The following is a 25,520-nucleotide window of genomic DNA, read 5'->3' as shown; positions in this document are numbered from 1 at the left end:
GTAATTCATATTCTTTGGAGGTCTAACTAGGTTAGACACAGATAGGATGTTATCAACTTATGTATTACAAATAGGTAAAATAAATTTCCTAGGTTAAAAAAAAAACTTCAAAATAAGACAAGGAATATCAGGATGCTTAGCTCTCTGCTCTCTCATTTCCTTTTGCTCTTGCTTACTGTTATATACTATTTAAAGTCATGACAAACTGGATTCTAGGAAAAGGGATGGCACCCCCTTTATCTTAGACCTTATTCAAGTTAAAGCATGTGTCCCCCAGATCTTGTCCAGAGACAAAATGGCCAATTGTCTCTGACAAGGAAAAGGAAATGACAAACAGCATATAACTTTGGTTCTTTTTATAGTTCCTCTTTTTTTTTTTTTTTTCATGGTAGTGTCTCACTCTGGTCCAGGCTGACCTGGAATTAACTATGTAATGAAGGTTGCTCAGGGAAGGGCCCTTCATTGAAACATTTAACTGGATAAAATCTAAAATATGTTTACTCAATGCCAAGGTTTTTTTTTTTTTAATTTTTATTTATTTGAGAGCAATAGACAGAGACAGAAAGTGGGGGGAGAGAGAGAGAAGAGAAGAGAAGAGAAGAGAGAAGAGAAGAGAAGAGAAGAGAAGAGAAGAGAAGAGAAGAGAAGAGAAGAGAAAGAACGGGCATGCCAGGGCCTCCAGCCACTGCAAATGAACTCCAGATGTGTACCTCTCCTTGTGCATCTGGCTAACGTGGGTCCTGGGGAATCGAGCCTCAAACTGGGGTCCTTAGGCTTCACAGGCAAGTGCTTAACTGCTACGCCATCTCTCCAGCCCTCAACGCCAATGTTTTAACCAGTAGAGAAACTGAGTCTAGCAGTTCACAACATCAATTTGTTCATGGTTTAAGGGATATAAAAACTTTAAGACTCTCAGTAAAGTAAATTAGGTTCCTCTATTTATCAAAGTTTTAACTATTGGAGAATCTGAGTTTTAAGCTAAAGGTTCATGTATAAGTATTTAATTTCCAAAGATGTGGTACTCATAAACAAAGACATTGTGACTATAAAGATAGCTCCTATTTTATTTATGTTAATTCTATCAAATGGTCATCTCTAGGTTTAATCCCTTAGGTTTAAGTGATTTAATTTAGTCATTATAACTTTATCTTCCTATTAGGTAAATATGTTGGGATAGTTTGCCTATGGTTTATCAATATTAAGTCATGGGTAAGACACAAAATTGCTTTATGTTAATAAAAATTCCTATTATACATAAAATCAATTGCTACCCAAGATTAAACTAAAAACAGTGGTTGTCAAATAGTGTTTTCTTTTTCAAAACAGATTTGCCAAGGGTTGTATTAGAGCTTAGCTATTTTACCTCAACAGTGACCAGATTCTGCTCTACTATATGTAAAGTAACTGTCTCATTACTGGCATCTCAAGCCCAGTGCTTATAACAAAATTGATTCTTAAGACATATTTCCTGTTTTAGGGTACAGCCTCATGCTTAAACAATGGTCCTCATCTGAGAAACATAATTTCAAGCTCAGTGGTTCCATTCTCAATGTTCTCTGGGTAGTTGGTACCCACACAGGTATACTTTACACTGTCTTGTCTTTTTGCTGACAATTTATAGCTTAAATTCATTGGTTTAGATTTGTATTGTTTTCAAGACTGGTAAGAGGTTTTCCTGCATTTACAGCCATTAGATATTCAAAGGATAAGATGTACTACTTTCTATGCTGCAGATGTGGTCTATGCCATCACAGGCAGCTAAATGTAGAAATTAAACAAAACAAACTTAAAACATTGGTGTCATTCTTTAACTGGTTAGGTTTCAGTAAGTAAATGTGCTATACATCTCTACCCTTCAAGGTTGGTGTAACTTCCTTTCTAAGTGCTCTAATAACTTACGTAGAAGCCCAAACCAGTTGTTTCACCAGAGCTAAAAAGGCCAATATTTTGGCCACTGCTTCTAGGTCATGAGACCACTGGAGATGATGGGACATTCTACACTGGCCCCATGGTAGGTCAACTGTCTTCCTGATCGGGAAGGGTACAGAGACCCAGAAACAAACAAACAAACAAACAAACAAACAAACAAACAAACAATCAGTGTACAGTCTGAAACAGGAGAGTCACAACTGAGGAAAAATCAGTTCTCCTGGCTTCCCAAAGAAGGGAAAATTATTTGGCCAGCATGGCCCTTACTCATCCTAAAAGACACCATCAGTATTGGAGAAGCTATAGGGCTACCTGGGTCCCCGAAGTCTCCTTTGGAGCACCTTTCGTGACCTCCAAAATTAATCCTTGGTTAAATTTTGGCTACCTGCTTGGTCTTAAACACTCAGAGAGAAATGTATAACCAATGATAAGGGGATACCTCAAATACTATAGGAATGGCCTATTAAGTAATATATCAAGAGCTTTCCAAAAGAGGAAAGAAACAAGGCCTTAAGGCATATTGCCCCCCTCTCTAATAGTTCTAATTCTACAATAGAAAAACAACCATAGATATCCAAATGGTTATTTTCAAATCTAATACACACACACACACACACACACACACACACACACACACACACACACACATATAGGTTCAATCTGACCAAGGGTTGCTTAATTCAGAAGACTTTCTTATACTGGGAACAATGATAAATATCTTCTAACTTGTTCCAAGACATTGTTAAATAGGTCCTGAGGCCAACAACATATCGTATAGCCCCTACTGACACCCAATGGCACTATAGTACTAACCTTTAGCCCTGGATATCCCCAGGACAAATTTAAAAAGCACACCCTGGAAGGCTATTATACAAAATATGGTATATTCAAATGTTGCTTATATATTTCTTGATAGCTCTGCTAATATCTAGTCTGTTTTACAAGCCATACAGAAGCAGATTCAGGCCATGTCAAATACTACTGTGCCATTTGATGAACAGCTCTGGAAGAAAATCTCAGCCAGTTCATGCTCACATGGTCCTGAAACAATCCAGCTCCATCTACCTGGGTTCTCTCAAATGCTCCTCAAGGCCTACAAGTCCGCAAGAAGGAAAACCCCAAAGGCAACCAGTTTTCTGTGTTCTCACTTCTCATTAACTCTTTGCTTTTATTCTTTCTCTTCAACAAGACTTATCTTCCTGCACCCCATCAATATGTTTTCAAGGTCCTTTAGAATAGCTCCCCTGTGTGGGAGAGACTCTCTAACTGCCATGTTTCTACACCCCCTTTCAGCTACAAGGAGTTGAAGATCTGACATCATCACTCCTGGAGTGTCTTCTCATGAGAGGGGGGAATGCGATGGAGTACAGTTAGGGTGACTGGATCCCTCGAAAAGGCAGAAAAGTTCACACTTGCTAGAAATCAAAGATGATCTGACTTCTCATGTCTTGCCTGGTTCCCTAGACCTGTTTTGCCACAAACAACCAGGACTCCTCCTGGGCAAGGGGTCTTTCATAGGATTTAAACGTTGTGGTTGGTCAAGTTCAGCCCCTGGAACTTGGTGTCAGGGCTAGCCTCTTCATGAGACAGCCCCTAGCTCTAACAACCAGCTCTCCCTTAGGTTTACCTGAGCTGGAAGACAGCCCACCAATATAAGGTTATAAATATATTTGCAAGGGGAGGGAAGCCTCTCTGACCACTTGGGAACTTTAGCTGTGGTGAGTTTTTCCCTTGGCTGGGGCTGGGCTGGCTCGGCCCTTAGTCTTCACATGGGCTCCTTTACCCTCTTCAGCTCCCCACACAGCAGGAGCTCCTTGAACTTTTCTTTTTCTTTCCATGGTTTTTCCAGAACCTCCACATAAGATCTCTTGCCATGTGGGTGCCTTTCCTTGGCTCTGTACGTCCCTAAATAAATATAATAACTTAATAATTAACCTTCTCAGTCTTTTTAAAATTTGATTCTTTGATTAAAATTAGAAATGAACCTAGGGCTTGGGGTTCAAGGAGTTTCCTGGACCCTAAGCACCCCGTTAAAGACAGAGGGAGGAACTTTTGGGGCACTGGTCCCCTCCCCTACCTCTTGGGGGATCCAAAAGCCAGCCTGCCTCGGGCAGATTCTGGATAGCAAAGACAGGGAATCCACACAGTAGCTCCATTCTCTCTTTGTGTCTGAAAGGTGCTTGGCTGGTGAAATGTCAGAAGTGCTTCAAAGGCACTTCTGACAGCTTTTCCCAGACTTGGCAGGAGCAGTACAAAGCTGTTGAAACCTGAAATAGCTGATCTCAACAATACTGAAAGTCCCCACGCTCTTCGTGCTAAGTGTGATATGGAAGGAAAATGCTTTCTTAGAAGCACGCATGCCTGCACACACTCACATACTTTTCCTCTTCAGCCCTCGCTTCCTTCCATGCAGTCTTGGCTGCGCGTGCCTCCCCTTTTCTCTGAGTTTGCAAACTGATGTACCAGATTTAGGTTGGGACTCACAGCCAGGCAGCCAGAAAGCCATGTACACGCTGATGATCTGCAGGGACTGCGAAGTCCCAGAGCACAGCACTGGAAAGGACTACAAGGGTGGTTCTCATTCCTTCCCCCTGGGGCCGTAGCTTCGCCACCATCCCATCTTTCCCACTCCTGGCAGCAGTGCAGCCATAAGTACCCAGGGAATTCTGCCGACACGTACATGCCAGCAGTGACTTTGGTCCTGTTTTTTCATCTGTAAACCTGGGGTAGAAGGTAATGAGGGTCAAGTGAGGTCACATGACGGACAGTAGAGTTCCATAGCGGAAAGTGGGGGGAGGGAGGGAATTACTATGGTTTACTGTCTGCAGTTATGGAACTTGTCAATAAAAAATAAATTAAATTATAAGAAATGAAAATACTTTGTAAATTCCAAAATAGTGGTGTCAGGCTGGAGATGGTCCAGTGGTTAAAGATGCTTCTTATGGGCTAGAAAGATGGCTTAGCAGTTAAAGCACTTGCCTCCAAAGCCTAACAACCCAGGTTTGATTCCTTACTACCCATGTAAAGCCAGATGCACAAAGTGGCACATATGCTTGGAGTTGGTCTGCACTGGCTAGAGGCCCTGGTGTGACCATTCTCTCTCTCTCTCTGCAAATAATTAAAAATATGAGAAAAAAGATGCCCCTTGTAAAGCCTGTTGGCCTGGGTTCAAGTTCCCAGTACCCACATATATATAGTCACACACACAAAGAAGCACATGTATCTGGAGTTCGTTCGTTGCTGTGGTAGGGTGCCCTGGCCCACCCAGGCTATTTTTTTCTCTCTCTCTCAAATAAATAAAAATAAAAAAAAATAGTATCACAGAATTCCCCCAAATAAACATTACCTTCTACTACCTCATTTGTGGTTCTCCCAGGCAGAGGCTCTTGGGGTCCCACCAAGCCAACTTCATGCTGCCTACTGGCGGTTACCATATCCTCCTCCTGCTGGGCATCTTCACCCAGATGGGGGTTGCTGTCCACTCCCATACCCGTGGGGTGAACACGGGGCCCATCACAGGACAGCAGCTCAGGCAGTGCTGGCTGAGATGCGGTGACTTAGTCACAGGTCCACGGCAACACAGCCCCACCAACACAAGCACAGGCTCCGAAGCGGCAAGGGGCAGAGAAGCTTCTTGTAGCTGCCCTGCACATGGCACAGCTCTGTTTATTGGTGAGGTCATGGGACTCTATTCCTTATGGTCATTTTGATCTTTTTGGTTGGAGGGATAACACTCTTTTCAGATTAATTTATTTGTCATGGGAAAAATCTCACTGTTGTAGTGGAAATGAATGTCTGTGGTCTTGAATTGGAGACATTTCAGCTTTTGATTAGAAGTCATGTTCTTTGAGAAAGAATTGGTGTTTCTTCCTCTCTGTTTTAAGTGACCCCTCCCCTAAGGTTGAATATACAGGCTCTGCATTTAGAGGGCACAAACAATGATTTGCACAATTTTCAGGACAGATCTAATAGGCCCAGAGGAAGGCAGCTGCAAGCCAGGTTTCAAATGTACCAGAGTAATGACAATGTTCCTGGAAGTGAAGGGAATATTAAGTGTGTCCCTTATAAATGACCCTGGTGAGGGTTTCACTATTTATGGGGTCAGAATGCTGAGGAGGGTGCCTGCCCCGTCTCACCCAGACCCTGAGTGCTGAGGAGCCCAGCTGGTCCTGGCACTATCACCCAAGTTGGTGGGTGCTACCGTGGCGACAGCACCTGCAGGTGTGTGGCCAGGCCTGTCCATCACCTCTCTGGGACAGGCTCATTTCTCTCAACAGTACTGGATCAAAGTGACTTGAGACTACATTGGCTGAATGGCATGCCTTCTGAGATCAGCCACAGAAATTTGCCAAGCCCCTGCCCAGCCTGTTCTCTGCACTGGATGCTAAAGGTCTTGCCTCCAGACAACTAGGAGGACTCATGGATATGAAGACACTTGGATAGTCCAGAGAATCAATGGTTGGTCCACTTTCCTTCTAGGCAACTTGTGTGCCGTGGGATATAGGAAGACAGTCCACAGTGATTGGTTTTAGGACACAGTGGTCCCATGTGGAACACGAGCACTATATGCAAAGCTGGATGGCAGAGCTGACACAGAAGTTTTGCAGATGCAGCAGTCTGACCAAGAGAAAACACCAGGGAACTCACTCCCATGGTCCTAGTTGCCGAGAGTAAGGACAGGGGGCCATGAGGAGCATTATTCATCTTTCTTGTCCAAAGAAGCAAGAGAGGGAAAACAATCATGTAGATGTCTACATCTGTATGGGGGGGTGCACACCCCATCCTCACTGATGGCAACAGAAGAGAGAGCTGTGGAGTGGACAGAATCAGGGAGTGATCCTGTCTGTGGTAGTTAGATTCAGGTGTCCCCCATAAACTTAGGTGTTCTGAATGCTAGGTTCCCAGCTGGTGGAGATTTGGAAATTAATGCCCCCATGGAGGGAGTGTATTGTTGGGGGTAGGTTTATAGGTGTTGGGGGTTGAGGAGTGGACAGAATCGGGGAGTGATCCCGTCTTAAAAATAAAATGGAGAGCAACTAAGGAAGACATCCAAGGTTGATGTTGGCCTCCACATGCATGTGCACACAGACCTGCACACACATTATGCTCACATATGCACATGCATACACACACACACAATAGCAACCAATTCTGAAATATTTAAGATACTGTGTAGGCTAAGCAGATTCCAATTGCTCGCAGGTCACCAATCAGCAGCCTTTAAGTGGAGAGGCCAGGAGAAATGGCAAAGAGGTTTTCAGTTGCCAGGGTCATTAGGAAACAAACCCACTCTCTGCTTTAAAGCCACACTGGGGAAGTTGCTCAGGGGTCTCAAGACAACCTGCTGGTTGAATTTCTCTCTCTCTCTCTTTTCTTTTGCCTGTGTATATGTGCAATGTGCACGCGTGTTTTAAAGTATGTGGCTGCATGCGTGTGGAGGCCAGAGATCAACATTAGTTGTCTTCCTCTATTATTTTCCACCTTATTCATTGGGATATGGTCTCTCCCTGAAACCAGAGCTCACTGATCTGCATAGTGTAGCTAGCCAGCTTGCCTTGGGGATCTGTCTGTTTCCACCTCCCTAGTTCTGGGACTATTCATAGATGCATGCCTGGCATTGATATGGATGCTGAGGAATGAACTCAGGTCCTCATGATTGTGAGGCAAGGGCTTTATTGACTGAGCCATCTTTCCATCCTTCTGAATGGTCCTTTTTTCTTTTTTCTTTTTTTTTTTTTTTTTTTTTTTTGAGGCAAGCCAACAGACTGGCCTTTTTTTTTTAATGCAAGAGAGAAAGAATTGGTACACCAGGGCCTCCAGCCACTGAAACCGAACTCCAGACACGTGTGCCAGCTTATGTGCATGTGTGACCTTGCACGCTTGTGTCACCTTGTGCATCTGGCTTACATGGAACCTGAAGAGTCAAACATGGGTCCTCAGGCTTTGCAGGCAAGCACCTTAACCGCTGAGGCATCTCTCCAGCTCCCTCTGCGAGGTTCTTATGCTGACCTCAGTCCTTAGGAAACAGGAATCAGTTAATTCTCTCACGGGTCAAACATCACAGAACCTCTTCACTCAGAAAGACATTTGTGGCTGGAGAGGTGGTTTTTCGGTTAAGGCAATTGCCTGCGAAACCTAAGGACCCAGGTTTGAATGATTCCCCAGTACCCATGTAAGCCAGATGCAAATGGTGGCACATGCAACTGGAGTTTATTTGCAGTGGCTAGGAGCTTTGCATGCCTAGTCATATTCACGCTCGTGCTCCCTCTCTCTCCCTCTCTCTCTCTCTCTCTCTCTCTGCCTCTTTGTCTCATAAATAAAGAAAAAAGGAAAAAAGAAAGCAAAACATTCAGCTGCCACTGACCCTCCCCTGTGTTCTGCTGGCACTGACTCCACAGCTCAGTGACATCTCCAGGGATTCTCGCTCATGTCTCCCTGCAGCCACCAGCCCCTTGTCTAAGAAATGAATGCCCTCACAGGCCCTTAAAATGCAGGCAGGGAGGGTGACCCAAATAGCGCTATGCGTCTGCCTCAAGCCAGCCCCACATATTTATGAACGCCTCATGCCAGGAGGCTGTGAGCTTAGGCGTAAGGCAGGATGCTAGAGCAAAGCTAGCATACTACAAAAGACCGCCAGGCTGGTGAGGAGCAGGACACTATGGGCTGAACTCTCTCCTCCAAATGCACATGAGTGATGGGAGGCTCCAAGCAAGGCCCAAGGAGCAGTGATGACACTGTTGGTGGGAAGAGCAGCCAGGGCACATGCAGGATCTACCATGGGTGCAGAGCTGGGAAGGTGGGAAGGAAAGTGATTTTGCCTTATAGACTGGGATCACCTGGTAGAACTGGGGCTCATCCCAGAAGCTGAGCTCCTGACCCAAGATCTCCCACCATGCCACCGTGGGGTGAAAATCCAGCATGCTGCTCTCACCTTAGACCAATCTCCAGTCTTCCACTCATAGCAGCCCGAGTAGTCCTCGCACCCCTCCTCGGCTTTCGGCCTCGTGGACACATCACATTTTCCTTGTGAATTGGTGCATGTCACAGTCCGTTTCTGTGTCCCTTTGCCACAATTGGAAGAACACTACAAGATACCAGATAGATATTTAATCAGCTGTAATTCAGCTCAAGTTCATTAACAACTGTGAAGTTTCTACTGTGTGTCAGAACCAGAGGAGGCGCCGAGTGGGGATGTAGACATGAGTATGTTATATATTTGTCCTCAAAATACTCAGGGCCTTCAGTACTTTCCTTCTCTCGTAGGACCCACGCCAGGTGGCTGGTGATAAGTCAGGGGCAGAGGAGTTAGTCAGAAGAAATTGGGATGCCCATGGAGTCAAATGAGGAGAATGGAATTTAATGGCCAGTCATCAGGTCCAAAAGACCAATGCAGGGCACAAATTCAAAGGGCGAATAGGCATAGGCTGGCAGAAGGAACAGGGGCCAGTGGCCAGCTGGAGTAAGTTGAGGCTCTCACAGCAAAGGGCCAGAGCCAGCTGGCCTCCAGGTACACAAGGCAAAGACCTTGATCAGGAGAGAAAGAGGCAACAGACAAGCCGTTGGCCTTTCTTGTAAGGCACAGGCAAGCACTCAAGTGCAGTTTCACTGTGGATGCCAAGAATAGTGACATGGCAATGCTCCATGGGGCAGTTTACTTACTGCCTGGGAGACATGGCAAGAGAGAGGTGACACATGAAGACACATGATGTTCAAGCCCTCAAGGGCTCAAGACTGCCGGGTACTCAGGCAGCACAGAGGCATGTTGAGCATCAGACAAAGGTGCTCTGGGATGCGTCTGGACTCTCCTTCCTAACTGCTGTGCTGTGGAGAGAGATGGTGCACTGGCTGGTGCGGGCACTAATGTCCCTCCAGAACTAAAGCAGAAGGAAGCCCAGCAGAGAGGACCTGTCACCTTGGGGAGGACCTAACTTACAAGGGTGGTGAGTTGACCAGTGAGCAGAGAGGATATGGTCTGCAGCCCCTGGCCAGGGAGCAGAAGCAGTTCTGCATAGAGCTCACTTCTGATCTGTTGTGTGTGGACCAGTGTGTGACTTCCTGAAAATGTTTGTCTCTAAACACATAACTGGAAGAGATGGATGGCTGAAGACTGTGTTCTGTCAAGCAGAGTTCATCCTCGTTCAGCTGACCAAAAGATACCAGAATGCTTTTTTTTTTGAGCTACAAAGTTCTACTTTTTAAAAAGTGACATTGTGTTCACTGAAAGCACAGACATAAACCAGGTGTGGTGGTGCACACCTGTAATCCCAGCACTCAGGAGGCAGAGGTAGCTAGACTGCCATGAGTTCAAGGCCACTCTGAGACTACATAATGGATTCCAGAGTGAGACCCTACTTCAAAAAATCAAAACCAAAATCAAAAAACAAACAAATACCCACATATATAGAGGACAAACACTATTCTTGATATCTCTTTGTTAACATTTGTTGTAACATGTTACCTGGCTTTCTTCTGTCAACTGTGCTTCCTGTGGAATACTGACTCTTGACTGGCTTGTTTCACATACACACATGTGCCTCAGAACTGGCTGTGAGGTCATGTGGGGAAGCACATGAGCTTGGTCCTGTGTGTGGCAATGGAGTAGGATTTGTTTAAAGTGACTCTAGATGTGAGGAACCAGTCCACAGCAGGCTTTAAACACTGGAGCCCCAGGTCACTGCACTCAAGAACTGCCCCGTTTTTCTGAGTGGAAATATTTCCTGACCATTTAGCAAGTCCATCTTTGCACTTGACGTGGGCTTCCTCCACACACCCGCATCCCTCAGACTGGCTCATTGGTAACTAGAAGTCTAAGCTACCATCTCTGGTTGTGGTCCACTCTGTACTCCTTCTCCTCTCCCTAGAATTTCAATTAGTGACTTGCTCAGCTGTTTTGCTGGGCCCTGGCTCTGTTCTCTTTGAGTGACAGCCCGTTACTTGAGGTTTTTACCCTGGGAAGGGCCAATGTGGGCTGATGCTGCCTTTGAAGATACCTAGGAGAATGAAGCTCAGTCTTTCTTTACTGCCCCTCAGAATGGGGACTGGAAGCTGAGGACAAGAGGGCTCACTTGTGCTACCTTTTTCTTCCTTCTTTGATCCTCCTTCCCCTAAAGCTGGGGATGGGGTAGGTAACAAGAGCGACCAGTACTACTGAGTAAATAAAAACTATCATGTTGATAAAAACTCTTCCATGAGAAAATGCACGCCAGGTCCAGGCACAAGGACCAGAAGGACAATGATTTGATTCCAAGGTCAATGTTAAGAGAGAAGCATTAAAAGCAAATAAATATAGATGAAAACATTTAAAAAGAGAGAAGCATTAGACTAACCAGTGCGGACACGGGGTTAGGATCAGGACTGGGTATATGCACAGATATGGTCATAGAGGAATTGCTTTAAATCTTGCTCTGGCTGTCTCTCATTTCCCAAATATGATGACCTTCGATGTTCTAATCAGAATTGAAATGTGTGGCTTATTTGGTAAGGGTGGTTATTTTTTCTCACAAGGAAAAGTCTGAGTGGAAAATTTGGGATTTTGCTCTGAGTAAAGTATAAATCTTATTTGGATCAAGAATCACTGGTCAAGACCCTAAGGTTTACCTGGGGTGAGGAAAGGAAATTGTTTTTTTTTTTTTTTTTCCACCTGTCTCTACCTCCTTCTCTGAGTAAGTATAAAAGAAATCCCTTGTGTGATACACCTAGAGGTCTAAGTAGATGTATAAAGAAAAAAAATGAGTAGATTTTAAACTCTGTCCTTTTCCTAAAAGTATCACAAAGGGAAAGTTAAGGTCCCAGGTGTTTTTAAAAAAACATATTTTATTTATATATTTGAGAGATAGTGATAGATAAGATAGATAGATAGACAGACAGACAGATAGGTAGATAGTGAGAGTAGGGGCATTCCAAGGCCTCTAGCCACTGCAAATGAACTTCAGATGTATCTGCCACTTTGTGCATCTGCCTTTATGTGAGTACTGGGGAACTGAAACCAGGCTTTCAGACCAGCAAGCACCTTTAACCACTGAGCCACCTCTCCAGCCCTAGACGTAGGTCTTTAAGTGGGTACATTTCAAGATTTGCCTGAAAATTAAGCTCAGCTTTAGAGCAGCCAATAGCAGACTCTTTGTTCATCAAAAATTCTTATTTAAAGTAATTCTGACTGTTTGGCAATCAAAGAGAACTTTAAAAATATTTTCCATACTGAAGAGTATTTTGGATCTAACCTCTTGAAGTTTCCTAGACCATGTTTGGTGGAAGACGTAAGAGAAGCCAGCCCCTTGATTGGGCTATTTTGGTTTGTTTTAAAGCCAAATAATCACAGTACTTAATGCAAAGTCAATATAAAGCTTTGAAAGGTGACAACATTGAAGATAAAATGGTATTTCCAGGACTTGCCTTCAAACATAAAACTCAGGACTTAGTATCAAAATGTTTCATGGCGTGAGATTTGTAACTGACTGGCATACTGAAAGCTGTTCCTCGGAACATCTGAGACCTGTAACCTATAAAGTCTGCTATGATATTAAGATCATTGAAACCAGATACTTCACTTGACCACACTACAGTTCAACATTCTCAAAGAAGAATTAGAAGGTCAATGGTTGTCTTATTCTTAGGTGGGGATTGTCATAAGAAATGGAACCAAATAGTACCTTCATAGTAGTGTCAACATAGATATCACTGAAACATATTATTTATGTTTGTTTTCAGCCATATTATTGTCTGAGATGGGATTTAGGAGATGAGGAGCTGGAACACATCTGTCAGCTGACCTAGGGGTGGGCAAGGTTTGTGGTACCTAGGGATGTGTCTGTCACCAATCTGGAGTGGGAGTTACCACACTGGAGTCCCCATGACACTCACGGTGACCTCAGCCTCACTGACAAGCCCAAGTACCCACCTCTGACCACTCTGATGCCTCCCAGATGGACAGGCAGTCCTGGCCTTCACAGCTCTGCACTGGTGTTGGCCGGGGCTCCAGGCAGTAGAGGGGCCGAGTGGTGACATGTGTGCCATTCTGCAACTGGTACATGCAGGTCACCTCCCGATGCTGGATGCCCTTCTCACAGGTTGCCGAGCAGGGGCTCCACTGGCCCGCCACCCACCTGTTCAGAGGGAGAAAAGACAATAAGAAAATAACTGAGGGTCGGGGTGGGGGGTTAGTCTGGTCTCCTATTCTACTGGAAGACTCTAGAAGGATCATGGACCTGTGCTGGGAGGGAAGGGACTCAGGGAACTTTGTCATCAACTCTGGAAATAATTCCAGAGCTTCAGAGCAGAGGGAGTGACCCGAGTCACTCTGGTTCAGTGGTCTCTTCAGTACAGAAGCTTTTTTCACACAACACTTCTATGGCAGATTGAGTTACTGTTCCCAGATGCTTACAATCCCTGTAGGGGGATTATATATCCCACATGTTGTCATAGTATATGCTTTATTCAATGGGGTGTGAGTGGACATGTAGCTGGCCACATCCCAATTGAAGCTTTGAATATGGTTATAAAATTGACTCTGATTCTGTTTTATGCACTCTGCCACAAGAGCCTGACACCATGTTAGAACTGTTTGTTACTTTAGCTCTAGCTGACTGATACAGTTTGTGACAAAGGCCTTTCGAGTCCCTGCATAACTATACAAGGATCAGGTACTCCTCGCCTGCCTTCTAGAGACTGTGGACCCTCCAGTCCACAAAGGAGACAATAACTCTTGAAGATGGCTTTTTGTGGACCATGGGGAGCTGGAGGCTGTTGAAGGTAGAATTCGTAACTGATCTGTGCTTCAATGATCTGTAAATGTCTGTTTGCCTCACGGTGTTAGAAAGCAGCTGAGCATGTTGGGAATTTTTATGCCTCATGACCCAAGTAAAGAACTCTCTGCTGCCTGCCCTGTGGGTGAGCAGCAAGCTTAGTCCCCTCCTCAAATATTCCTAGCTCACAGGCCAAAGCATCTCCAGCTGCAGATGGCCAGCTTCCATTCTCCTGTCAGTTAAACCAGTCTCTAGGGCTCCCTGGTATGAAACCACATCATGGCGTGCCACCCCACTGCTTAGAAACATCTGCAGCAGTCTCAAGACCCTTTGAGAGGACACTGGGTGGTGCCAACCACTTTCCCCCATCAGTCCCAGCTAGTAAAGCCCCTTTTGCTGGATGCACCCTGGTTGCAGGAGGGACAAAGATGACAATGACAGGAGTATGGTGGTGAGAAGAGTGACACACTGCCCGTAAGCAGCTTTGCACAGCATGCAGCCCACATCAGCAGGGTGTCCTCAGCCATGGTTGCTGTGGCCATCTCCTTATGGGTGCTGAGGTGTGGCCAGGCAGTGAGTGAGCTTCTCACCTCAGTACTGGGTGCTCCTCTGAAAACATGAAAGTCACTGGCCTAAATTCTACCCTTTTCTTGTACTGGTCTTTGGAGCTGCAGGTTTTCCCAGTGCCCCTGTTGTAGTTTTCATTTTTCTGATCAGTCACTACTTCGGCAGCATTACCAGGCCAGGTCTTGATCATCCACACTTCTCTTTCTCCCTTATCTTCTACTTTCATGGACTACCATGATTGCACTAGACTCACCCAGACAGCCCAGGATAACCTCTCTGTGGGCTTATTAGCAATATATCTACGAGTGCTAACAAAAAGTTCTGCAACGTGGGTGGCTTTCAAGTTATAGATACTTAAGTTCTCCCAGTTCTGGAGGCTAGAAGTTCCAAATCTACATATCACTGGGGTTGATTCAATCCAATAACGAGTCTGCTTTGTGTCTCTCTCCTAGTGTGGTGGTTTGATTCAGATGCCCCCCATAAACTTAGATGTTCTGATGCTAGGTTCCCCAGCTGATGGCAATTGGAAATTGCCTGGAGGTGGTGTTTTGTTGGGAGCAGGCTTATGGGTGTTATAGCCCGTTTCCCCATGCCAGTGTTTGGCACACTCTCCTGTTGCTATGGTCCCCCTGATGTTGGCCAGGGGGTGGTGTCCACCCTCTGCTCATGCCATCGTTTTCCCTGCCATCATGGAGCTTCCCGCTCTAGCCTGTAAATCAAAATAAACCTCTTTTTTTCTCACAAGTTGCTCTTGGTTGGGTGATTTCTACCAGCAATGCGAACCTGACTGCAATGCCTATGTTCTGGCACAGGCTAGCAAACCTTGGCCCTCTGTGGCCTGTAGAAACATTGCTTAGTGTCTGTATTCATCTTCACAAGGCATTCTCCAGGTATGTCTGTGTCCTTTATCCTCTGCCTTCTTACAAGGGCACCAGTCACATTGTATCAGGACCTCACCCTATTTTAGTGTGAACTCTTCACAATTACATTTATAATGACCTTATTTCCAAATAAGATCACATTCTGGGGCCTTGGGTGTTATAACGTTGACATTCTTTCTTAAAGGCTACAATCCAACCCATCTCACAACCTCAGTTCCTCCATGCAGTGACTGTCTCGAAGGGTCACCTGGCCCTCAGGGAATAGTCATCATGGAGCAAACAGTGGTACCAATGGTCCATCAAAGTCCATCTCCAGGAAATGGGTCGGTCAGCATGGGAGAGAGACCTGGGTCCAGTAAGTGTGAGGAGGTAAGGAGTAAACTTAGGAGAACTGGCCTCAGCTGTTGCTGCTCTGTGGGACTTGGAAATAGTCTTGGGGCTACTGGTTCTGGTACTTTGAACAGAATCTGGCCAGCACAATGATCATGTTCCTTCCCATCCCAGGATGCCGCACAGCATTTGGCTTGGTAAGCTAGATAGATGCAAGCAATCCCTTGTCAATGAGTCTCTTCCATGAGCAAGTTTACGAGAAATAGTTCACACATTCTCCAATGGTTAGGCCTGGGATGAATACAGGGGGTCACTGTTTCCCATATATACCCAGGCTATTTCTCCTTGCCAGCCTGTCACACCCACTGGAATTTACAGGTGTAGGATGCAGAAGGTTCCATTATAGAGCAATAGACACTGGCCTGGAGTGACAATAAGACTGGACAAAGGCCCACTGGTGATTAGGGGTGTGTGTGTGTGTCTACCTGTCTGTCTATCCTCTCTGCCCCAAACCTGGGCCATTTTTTTTTTCACTACTGAATATTAATGCACAGGTTTTGTGTGAGTGGACGACCATTCTACTATTGAGTTATACATAAAGTCTTGCAATACAGCCCAGGCCAGTCTCGAACTTGACATCCTCCCTCATCCTGCCAAGAAGCTGGAATTACAGCCAAGCAACACCAGCCTGGACACTTTTTTAGCCACATAAGCACCTTTCCATCCAGGGCATACTTGAACAACTACATCACATACATTCTCAAATTCTCATATGGTCCTGGGGTCTCAGAGACTGGAACTCAGAGCCTCACTATACCAACTTGCCAGATATGTGACTCGGGAAGCCTGTACCCAAGTGTGGTAGACAGTCTCACATGGTTGAGATGAACTTCTACACTAGGCATGGTTGTGGAGGAAGGGATACTTATTGAAGCTTACAGATGTAGGGGAAATTCTATAATGGCCGAAGAAGCTGGCCTGCTTTCACAGGTCCAAGTAGAGAGAGAAAAAGTCAGAAGCCAAAACCCCAAATCCACACCACCACTATTAGCAAGGACACTTAGGAACCCCAGGAAGAATTTAGGTACTTTCTGTATCTTTAGGCTTCAATTCCAAATTCACCACTACACTTTAGTGATGGACCCTAAAATCTACCTGGTCACACCTCCTCTAGCCAGGTGGCTATAGATCTCAAGTATAAACTTTAATAAAATCCTGAATATATTGGGGACCATCTATTCAAATTACCACAGCAAGCTTCAGTTTCCTTCTTTATAAAGTGTTGGTCATAGTTCCTAGGCTTGTTGGTATATTAACTGTGATGACCTCTTCTGTGATAGGTATTGTCACTTTTTTTTCTTTTTTGTTTTGTTTTGTTTTTCAAGGTAGGGTATCACTCTGGCCCATTCTGACCTGGAATTAACTATGTAGTCTCAGGCTGGTCTTGAACTCATGGCAATCTTTCTACCTCTTCCTCCTGAGTTCTGGGATTAAAGGCATGCACCACCATGCCCAGCTTATCTTCACTTTTTAAATTTGATGAAATTTAGAGAAACTTAGGAGACATACCACTGGGCATGTCTGAGGGTTTTTCTAGGAAGGTTTCATTAATGCAGGCAGACACACCCTGGATGTGAGAGGCACCATCCAGGCAAGGGTCCTGGGCTAAACACAAAGAGACAACAGCTTGAGTAGCAGCATTCTCCTCTCTCTGCTTCCTGACTACAGACAACACAACGTGACCAGCTGACCCACACTCCTTGTGCCCTGCCTTCCTTGCCATGACGGGCCCTCTAACTAGGCGTCAAAATCACCCCTTCCTTCTCTAAGTGACATCTGTCATGCCATAGGTCTGAATATTAGTCACAATGGAGGCATTGGGTCATGAGGAGCTGTGGTTCTCCACAGCCCTATGGAATGGGCAGTCTGGATGGCCTCCTAAAGCAAAACAGAGATGGCTAAGGTCACCTGAAATCAATGATTTCTGGTTACTAATAATACATTTGCATGTCTCAGACAGGAGGGGCAGGTATGAAGCCTTTGTGTGAGGGCTGAATCCTGGAACCCAGTTACCTTCTCTGAGCTCCAGGTCCCTCAGTGCATGAGGCAGTGGCAGAGCCGCCTGCATGTTTGTGAGGCCCAGATAACAAACACACAGCCAGTGAAGTGTCTGGAAGAATGCCTAGCACAGGCAAGGGTGTGGGCTCCTCTCACTTCCTCTGCCATCCCTTGGTTTGAATGTCCAGTCTTCCTGTGGGCAGCAAGGCTTGTCTAGGACACCTGAGCCTTTGCTCATGAGGTGTGTTGTGGGTGTGGCCGAGAGGATGGGCAGAGTCTGACCTGCTAAGAGCCCATCCTCTCAGTCTAACCCCAGCCCACAGTGTGAGGAACCTGGGCAACCTGGATCCTCCCATCTGTTCAGGACCCAGTTCCCCTGGACTGCAGCCAGCTCCTCCGTGCCAAGAACGACCAGAACACAGCTTTCACATGCGCCATTTATAGGCTCAGAAGACACAAGGCTGCTTTTATTGAACAGCTGTGTTGAAGAAGACGGGGTGAGGAGGTGTGAGGGTGACCTACGGAACGCGCTGTGATGTTCTCCCTGGGAGCCAGCAAGGTCCCTTTACAGCCGTACCTGAGGCTTCACCTCTGGCTCTTTCCAGTTAAAACTCGAGAATTGTGAGTTCTCTTATGCATTTCTCTGAAAAGTAATATTATTCACATATTTGTTTTTTCAAAGAGGAAATGAGAATCCAAAGAGCATCCTGCTGGTCTGCGAATATGAGCTTTCCTGGAAGTAGGAATTTCTGCTTGCAAAGTGGCCCCGTGAGGCACGAGGCATGGAGCGCGTCTTGGTATGGTGACTGATGAGGACTACTGAGAAAAATAACTTCAGCCTTGAGTTCTGACTTAACAAAACACACTTACAGCCTCATGACCCTGACATTTTCTAGGATCTGAGACTTTTCTATGTCTTCTTAAAGAGGCCCTTGAGCCAGGTGTGGTGGGTGGCACATACCTTTAATCCCAACATTTGGGAGACCATGTTGGGAGGACTGCTATGAGTTTGAGGCCAGCCTGAGACTACATAGTGAATTGCAGGTCAGCCTGGGTTAAGAATGTACCTCAAAAAAAAAAAAGCCCTTGGACCATTATGACTAGGGAGGGGGAGAAGAAAGCACAGAAAGAGGGAAAGAAGGAGGGGGAAGAAAGCAGAGAAGGAAGGGGGAAGGAATGAGGGAAGAATATTTGTTAATGGGAAAGGTTCTCACATAATTCTTTCTAGTTATAAATCCAGATGGCCCCCCTTTTTTCTTTTTCTTTTTGGTTTTTCGAGGTAGGGTCTCACTCTAGCCCAGGCTGAACTGGAATTTACTCTGTAGTCTCAGGGTGGCCTCGAACTCATGGCAATCCTCCTACCTCTGCCTCCCGAGTGCTGGGATTAAAGGTATGCTTCCCCACGCCCGGTGAGCTGGCCCTTTTTGAGAGCTTTCTTCTGAACACTTTCTGTGATCCAATTCAGGAATGATTCTGCACAGACCCATGTTACAGGTGAGGAAACAGGCACAATGAAACTTAGTAGCTAGCTCAAGGCCACATATTAGTGAGTAGCAGAACCACTTTTTAGCAGTTTCATTAAGGTTTCGAGTTCATATGCAGTTCCCCCTTTAAAGAGTATAATTCAACATTTCCAGAGTTATCAGACCATCACCACAGTCTAATTTTTTTTTCACCTCCAAAAGCAACTCACACTCCTTAGCCATCATTTCCAATCCACATATGCCCATCTACCTCTCCTAGTCCTAGGCAGTCACCAATCTACTCTTGAATTCTAAAGATTTTCCTATTCTAGAAATTTCATTCAATTGGAATCATTTAATATGTTGTTCTTTCCTTCAGTTCATATATGTTTTTAAGGTTCATCCAGGTTGCACCACATTCATGTATTTTATGCCTTTTTTTCACCAAATAATATTCCACAGTGTGAGTATGCCACATTTTACTTATTCATTTATTGATCAACTGAGAAATTTGGATGGTTCCACACAGACATTATAAATAATTCTACAATGAACATTGGTGTTTAGGTCTTGTGTGGACATGTGTTCACATTCTTCTTGGGTATATACCTAGGAGTAGAATTACTTCATCATATGGTAATTCTGTACTTTTCAAAAGGAGGAATGCCAGACTGCTCTGTAAAGCAACTGCGACATTTTACCTTTCCACCAGCAGGGTCCGGAGGCTCTGAACTTGACTCACCCTTACAAAAACTGCCGCTGCCTTTTTTGATTACATGCATCTAAGCTGGTGTGAAGTGACCTCCTGCAACATGGGTATGTTGGCTATACAGTAGTAAAATGTACACAATATGAAATCTACCATTTTAAGTACATGGTTCCATAGGAAACTCACAATGCTGTTCAATGGTCAGCAGCAGCAGCGCTGTCTCAAAATTTCCATCTTCTCCAACTGCATCTGCACCCCTCAAACAATCACTCCCTGCCCCCAGCAACCACTGCCCGACCGTCAGCACCTATGAGGGCCCCACTACAGGTACCTCACAGAAGCAGCACGAGGTACTTGTCTTCCTGTGACTGGCTCACTTCTCTGGGCATGAAGTCATAAAGGTTCATCGGTGCCATGGTATGCAACAGTACCCTTCCTTTTTAATGGTGAATATGCGGGCCAATTAGGAAATGACAAATGACCCAGTCAGATGGCAGACATGCAAAAACTGGAGAATCAATCACAAAGACAGACATACTCCCTAAACATGAAAATAGCCACCCTCAGTACACACTAGGAGGACCAAACAAACAAACAAACAAACAACAAACAGTGAAGCATCCACCACACAGGTGACACTAAAAAGTGTGACCAAACCAGATTTGTCCATTAATGCAAGTTCTCCTTGGCAAGCTGGCACAGCAGACCCCCCTTATCTGTAGGGGGTAGCAGCCAGGCTCTGGGCCACTGTAGCCATGTGGTTCAGTGTTTCCCCTCTCATTTTTAACATGCAAAGCTGAGCCATCCAGCTTTCTTCTGATTTTAAAATGTTGGCAATGAACTCTAAAACCTTCAGACGCCTGTGTGGGCCAAGCAGTGTCTGCTGAGGAATTTGGCCCTGCGGCCTCCAGGCGAGGACTTTACACTTTAATATCCCATGTTGGCAGTGGTGTGTGGAGCTTCTGACCCAACCTCAGATGACCAGAAGTGGATCGACTCCAGCCCTCATCCGAAGAGGGCAGGGTGCCATTTGCTAACCATCGCCCCTGCCCTCCCCCATGGCTTTCTTCTTGGCTTTGATCCCCAGTTCCTATGGCCCACACATGCTACTTCGTTTTGGGGTTGGCTTAACAGGTTAGCTCCAAGCATTCTGCTCTGAGACGACTGCGCAGGGGAGGGGAGAGGGAGCCAGATTAATGACGTGATATGGTTTTCCCAGGACACCCAGCTGAAGGGTGCCCAACAGAAACGAACACCAAAGCCCCAAGTCCAGAGAGCTGCAGACAACACTCCCGGCCTGATTAACACCAGCAGGAGTCCCGCTCAGTCTTCTTTGCTGCCCAGCCCCACAAAATTATTCAACGTGAAAACATGCAGGCAGACCTCCTTAGCATTCTGCCCTGTGGCTGCCCCGTTTTGGCTATGAGAAGGCTCCGAATTTCACAAGACTCAGAAAAACGTTCCTAGGGGGAATTCTCAGGAGCTGGAGTGTGCCAGAAATGCTTTGTCTGGAAGTAGAGCTGCGAGCAAGGGCAACCCCAGCTGCAGTGTTGGGAGGAGGGGAAGCAGGACTCCCGACCACCACCAGCCTGGGAGCCGGCTGCCCTGCAAGGGTGCCGCACACAGTGGTATGAGCCACAGACACGTGCTCTGCTACTCCTCCACCCTCACCACCGTAACTGTGAGCCCAACACGCAGTTCTGACTGCCAGAGTATCCATAAGCCAGAAAGACCCCAGGCAACAATCCCAAGGGGATGCCCTGTTGATCTAGTTCAAATCCCAGGTACCGACTCACGTGCTATTGCAGCAGGAGCAGTGGCCTTGGTGGTCACAACTTCTAAAGACCACATCCATGCTGAACCTGATCAGAGTACCCCAGGGTGAAAGACATCCAGGGTGGAGCAATATGGACATAGCTGGTGCCCAGAGACCTCAGTCCTGAGTCAGTGGCTGGCAACTGGCGCTGACCTTCTGCACTAATCATGGCGACCAAGGGTGACTGGTAAGCTCCACATGTCACACCAAACCTTAGTATGGATGACAGTCTTGACACTTGTGACACTGACAGCCACTTCTGAAATTGTTGTCTGCTTCTTTCTAGCTAGATCTCTGGGGATGAGGAGGGGCTGGGCTCCTTGCCATGCTGCCTCTTGCTCATCTCCACCATCCCCTTGGGCTCTTTTGCTGTCATGGCTTAATTCGGTAACAGAGATTGTGGTTCCCACAGATACCGGGAAACAGGAGCCCCAACTCCCCACCATGGGACGTTCAAGCCTGGGTACCTGGCAGTCTAACTCACACTGGGAATCCCACCATGCCTGTGCTTTCAAGTGGGTGTGTGGCTGACAAACTTTTCTCTTCTTCCCATCATGCAATGGGCGCTTTTCCCCCAAAGTTCAGACATGCAGAAAAAGAGGCCCAGCTGGGACTGTTCTCTTTATCACGTCTAGCAACTGATATGTCCCACTAAGCCAACCCTCAGAGGGGATTTCTAAGGTGTCTCTCTGTCCCCATGTCCACAGCCACCTTACCTGAGGTATTGCAATGCTCTGTAACTGGCCTCCCTATGTGTTATCTCTACTCCATGCACCTCTGCCCCAATCATTCTCTGTCTCAATCATTCTATCTCCTTACTCTAATTGGTTCCCTGGCTCATATCCTGGAAGTCATAACCTACGCTGGCAATTTAGTCCTTAGTTCAGCCCATGTTCTTCACCATTCCATCAAAGATTACAGACATTCTTAGGGATAGAAATATTATAAGACATTGGACCAAGGAAAATAAGTAGGAAAGTTATGGGAAGGTGCCAACAACCTTGCTTCTCTGCTTTGGTTGTGCACTGGTATTCCTTCCTCCTCCCTCCCACCCCTGTGTTGAACTGTTGGATGTTCCTTGATCCAGAGGCACTGGGGTGGCTGGCTCTCCCTCCTCATTCCTTAGTTGACTACCCCAAATACCCTCCAGGGCTCTTCCAAATACTTAGATGTGACTCTCTCCATCACTAGCATATCTAAGGCTCCAGGAACAGTTTGAGTGATATTCTCCCACCCAAGAACATCCTAACTTTACTATGGCCTGGAGAAGCCCAGAACTCAAGAGTCCCAGGTCTAGTTTGGCTCCCTGTCTACCTCTATGACCTTGGCTATTTATCTACCCGGTTCAGTTTTTCTAACTGTGAAGTAGGTAGATGGATCCTATTCCTTTGTTTCTCACAGGTATATGCCAGGGACTGATCATAGACACCACACCTGCTATATAGTTTCCCTTTCTGGATTGACTCAAGTCTCTAGCAGGCCTATTAAGGAACAGTTCAAAGCCATCCCCCTGTCCCACTACGCATGTCTGAGCTGTTCCCCCCCTTCCTCAGTGGTCAACTTCACAAGGCAGCATACGCAGCCCCCAAATCTCAGCCCCAGCACACTAGAAAGACAGCATGTATTAACACTGCTGGCTAATAAAACAACCAGCAGTTTCCTATAAAAAGTTACAGTGGGATAAATCTACAATAAAATAGTCATGCCCTTTGTTTCACTTCACAGAAAGCTTCAAACATCCCAAGCAAACAGAGTCACGGCAGCTGCAGGGCAGATGTTTCCCAGGCAGGCGACTGAGAGACAATAATTAGTCTCAATTAAGTTCTCAGTAAATTATGTAAGGGAGAGCTCTAGCTCCTCAGCCCTGCATGGCTTGTTGCGCCAAAGGCAGTGAACGTGGTCCAGGGCTATTTAGAAATCCTAGGCTGCTTGGGGTAATTCATGCTCTGAGTAAGCTGCAGAGTCTTGGCTCAAGAGGAAATGAATCCCATAACTACTTTCAATAGAAAATACTAATTTGTTAATAATTTTAATAGCTAATGAGCTACAGAAACCATGTTCATGAATCCTCCCGGCAGAGAAGCGATTCATTATGCTGTGGGCTTATTAAGCCCCTGGCACTTAATCAATCCGGGGCGCTTCTGATATGTGGTTCTGCAAGAGCCCATCAGATGGTCTATTTTCACTAGAACCTTGCTCCTCCTCCCTGACTTTATCACTTTCTTTGGTATTCGCTTAGGGAAGGTCTTTCAGCCCAGTTGGGCTTTGGGGATTTCCAACCCGAAGGAGCTTTCAAGACCCTCAGAGGAGATCCCTACACCATCTTTCTGCACCGTTTTGTAACATTTTCCCTCCTTCTCTAAGTGTATTGTGGGTTGGTTATTTTTATGGTTAGGAAAATTTGAATTGGACAATTGTAGTGAATACTCCACTTTCTAGTGTGATGCTTGGGGCCACACAGGCCAGTCAGCCTCCTTCCCTCCACAAAGGTCAGGCCATGTTCAGCTGTGGTGCTTCTTATCTACACCCCCACCTTACCCTAGCTCTTTCGGAAGAAGGCGTTCACTATAGAGCCTTGTGCTGGTTAAGGGCCCTACAAATGCTTCTTCACTGACTTGGAATGAGGAAAACTAGGACATGACCAGGGTTTCCTGAGATGATGTTTGCACTAATCTCTGGAGGATTGTGGGTTATGCTTTCTTTTATACATTTTATGAATTTCTCCCAGCCATATATTTCTTTTACTTAGTAGAAATTATAACTGTAATTTATACACATTACAGAAAATCTGGACACTCCATAAGAATATAAAACAAGTGAACCCAAGAACACACACGATCTTGGTCTTTTTTCCAAACACATATTTTCCTTAACATTGATGTCATGCTATAAACAAATCCTTTCATATTTTGTTTCACTATTGATAGCAAAAGCAATTCCTATGTGATTAAAGGTCTTTCCTAAAGACTGAATTTTTATTTTTTTAGGCTTTCAGAAGACTCCTGTACATAGACAAAGCCACAAATTACTAAACTAGGAAGTTGGCTGGAAGTTGGAGAGCTGACATTTTCTCGGTGTTTTGGGTGATTCCCCAAGGGTGGAAGTAGAAGGTCTGGGTCTAAGGGTGATGAGCAGGGTCGTTCAGAGCAGTGGGAACTGGCCAGACCTCTGCGTGATGGGGGCTTGCTCCACTCTAAGCTGGCTGCTTTGTCTACCTTAACAGCTTGGAGGGGCATGAGAGGAGGCCCTGTTTGCTAGTTGTCAAGGACCAAAGGGCACCACTGCACCAGGGCAGAGTCTCTGAAGGCTCTGCTGTTCCCCCTCTACACTCTTTTCCCCACTAGCTGCTCTTCACATGCAGCAGTATCCAGACCACTGCCAGCTGGTCAATGTCTTCTCAGCATGTGGTCTCAATAACCCATGTCTGGGTGTAACCTGACTAGCTTCAAGTAAATAAACAGTAGGAGCCACACTAATTGGACCCTTCTATGTGCCAGATGTTATGTGCTCCAGTCTCCACTGGATTCCCAATGAGATGAGAAAGTGGCAGCTTCATGAAGTGACCTGCTCAGGGTCACCTGGCCAATAAATCACATTGTTCCATGGTTGCCAGAGCACACTCCACTGGCCCTGGCCCTGTTCTGGTACCTCCACATACTTCAGCTTCAATCCTAGCAGGGCATGGGCTCTGTCCCCAGGGCTAGAGCTATTTTCTCTCCCTGCTGATCTTTCCCACAAGAATGAAGCTCCCCAAAATGGAGAGGATCCTTTTCATTTTAGGTTAATATCAAGCAGGTCACACAACGTGTCACATGTAAGTACTCAATGAATATAAGTAAAATAATGAAGAGGCAGCTTAAGTACTCAGACTGATGTCCATTGACACCCAGGTCTCCTGAAATTCAGTGACTACAAAACGTGGGAAGTAATGGGTACCTTAAGTGGACCTTGAACTCATGATCTTCCTACCTCCACCTCTCAAGTGGTGGGGTTATGGGCAGTCATTACATTAATTTCTAGCTTTAT

At 45.8% G+C, this 25,520-nt stretch overlaps 1 protein-coding gene across 2 annotated transcripts in view; it reads right to left on the bottom strand.

The window, feature by feature from the left end:
- Adamts17 (ADAM metallopeptidase with thrombospondin type 1 motif 17) overlaps nucleotides 1–25,520 on the bottom strand; it is a 335,608-nt gene that overhangs the window by 16,423 nt on the left and 293,665 nt on the right. For both annotated transcript variants that reach the window (XM_045144992.1, XM_045144993.1), the window contains exons 20-21: nucleotides 12,827–13,031; nucleotides 8,861–9,013 (exon numbers count right to left, since the gene is read on the bottom strand). In XM_045144992.1, the coding sequence (XP_045000927.1) occupies nucleotides 8,861–9,013; nucleotides 12,827–13,031 (358 nt within the window). The remainder of the gene's footprint in view (nucleotides 1–8,860; nucleotides 9,014–12,826; nucleotides 13,032–25,520) is intronic.

The sequence above is a fragment of the Jaculus jaculus genome, chromosome 3 (genome assembly GCF_020740685.1).
Source record: "Jaculus jaculus isolate mJacJac1 chromosome 3, mJacJac1.mat.Y.cur, whole genome shotgun sequence".
Lineage (NCBI taxonomy): Eukaryota > Metazoa > Chordata > Mammalia > Rodentia > Dipodidae > Jaculus > Jaculus jaculus.
The sequence above is the reverse complement of the archived record's forward strand: the minus strand, read 5'-3'. Positions and strand labels throughout refer to the sequence as shown.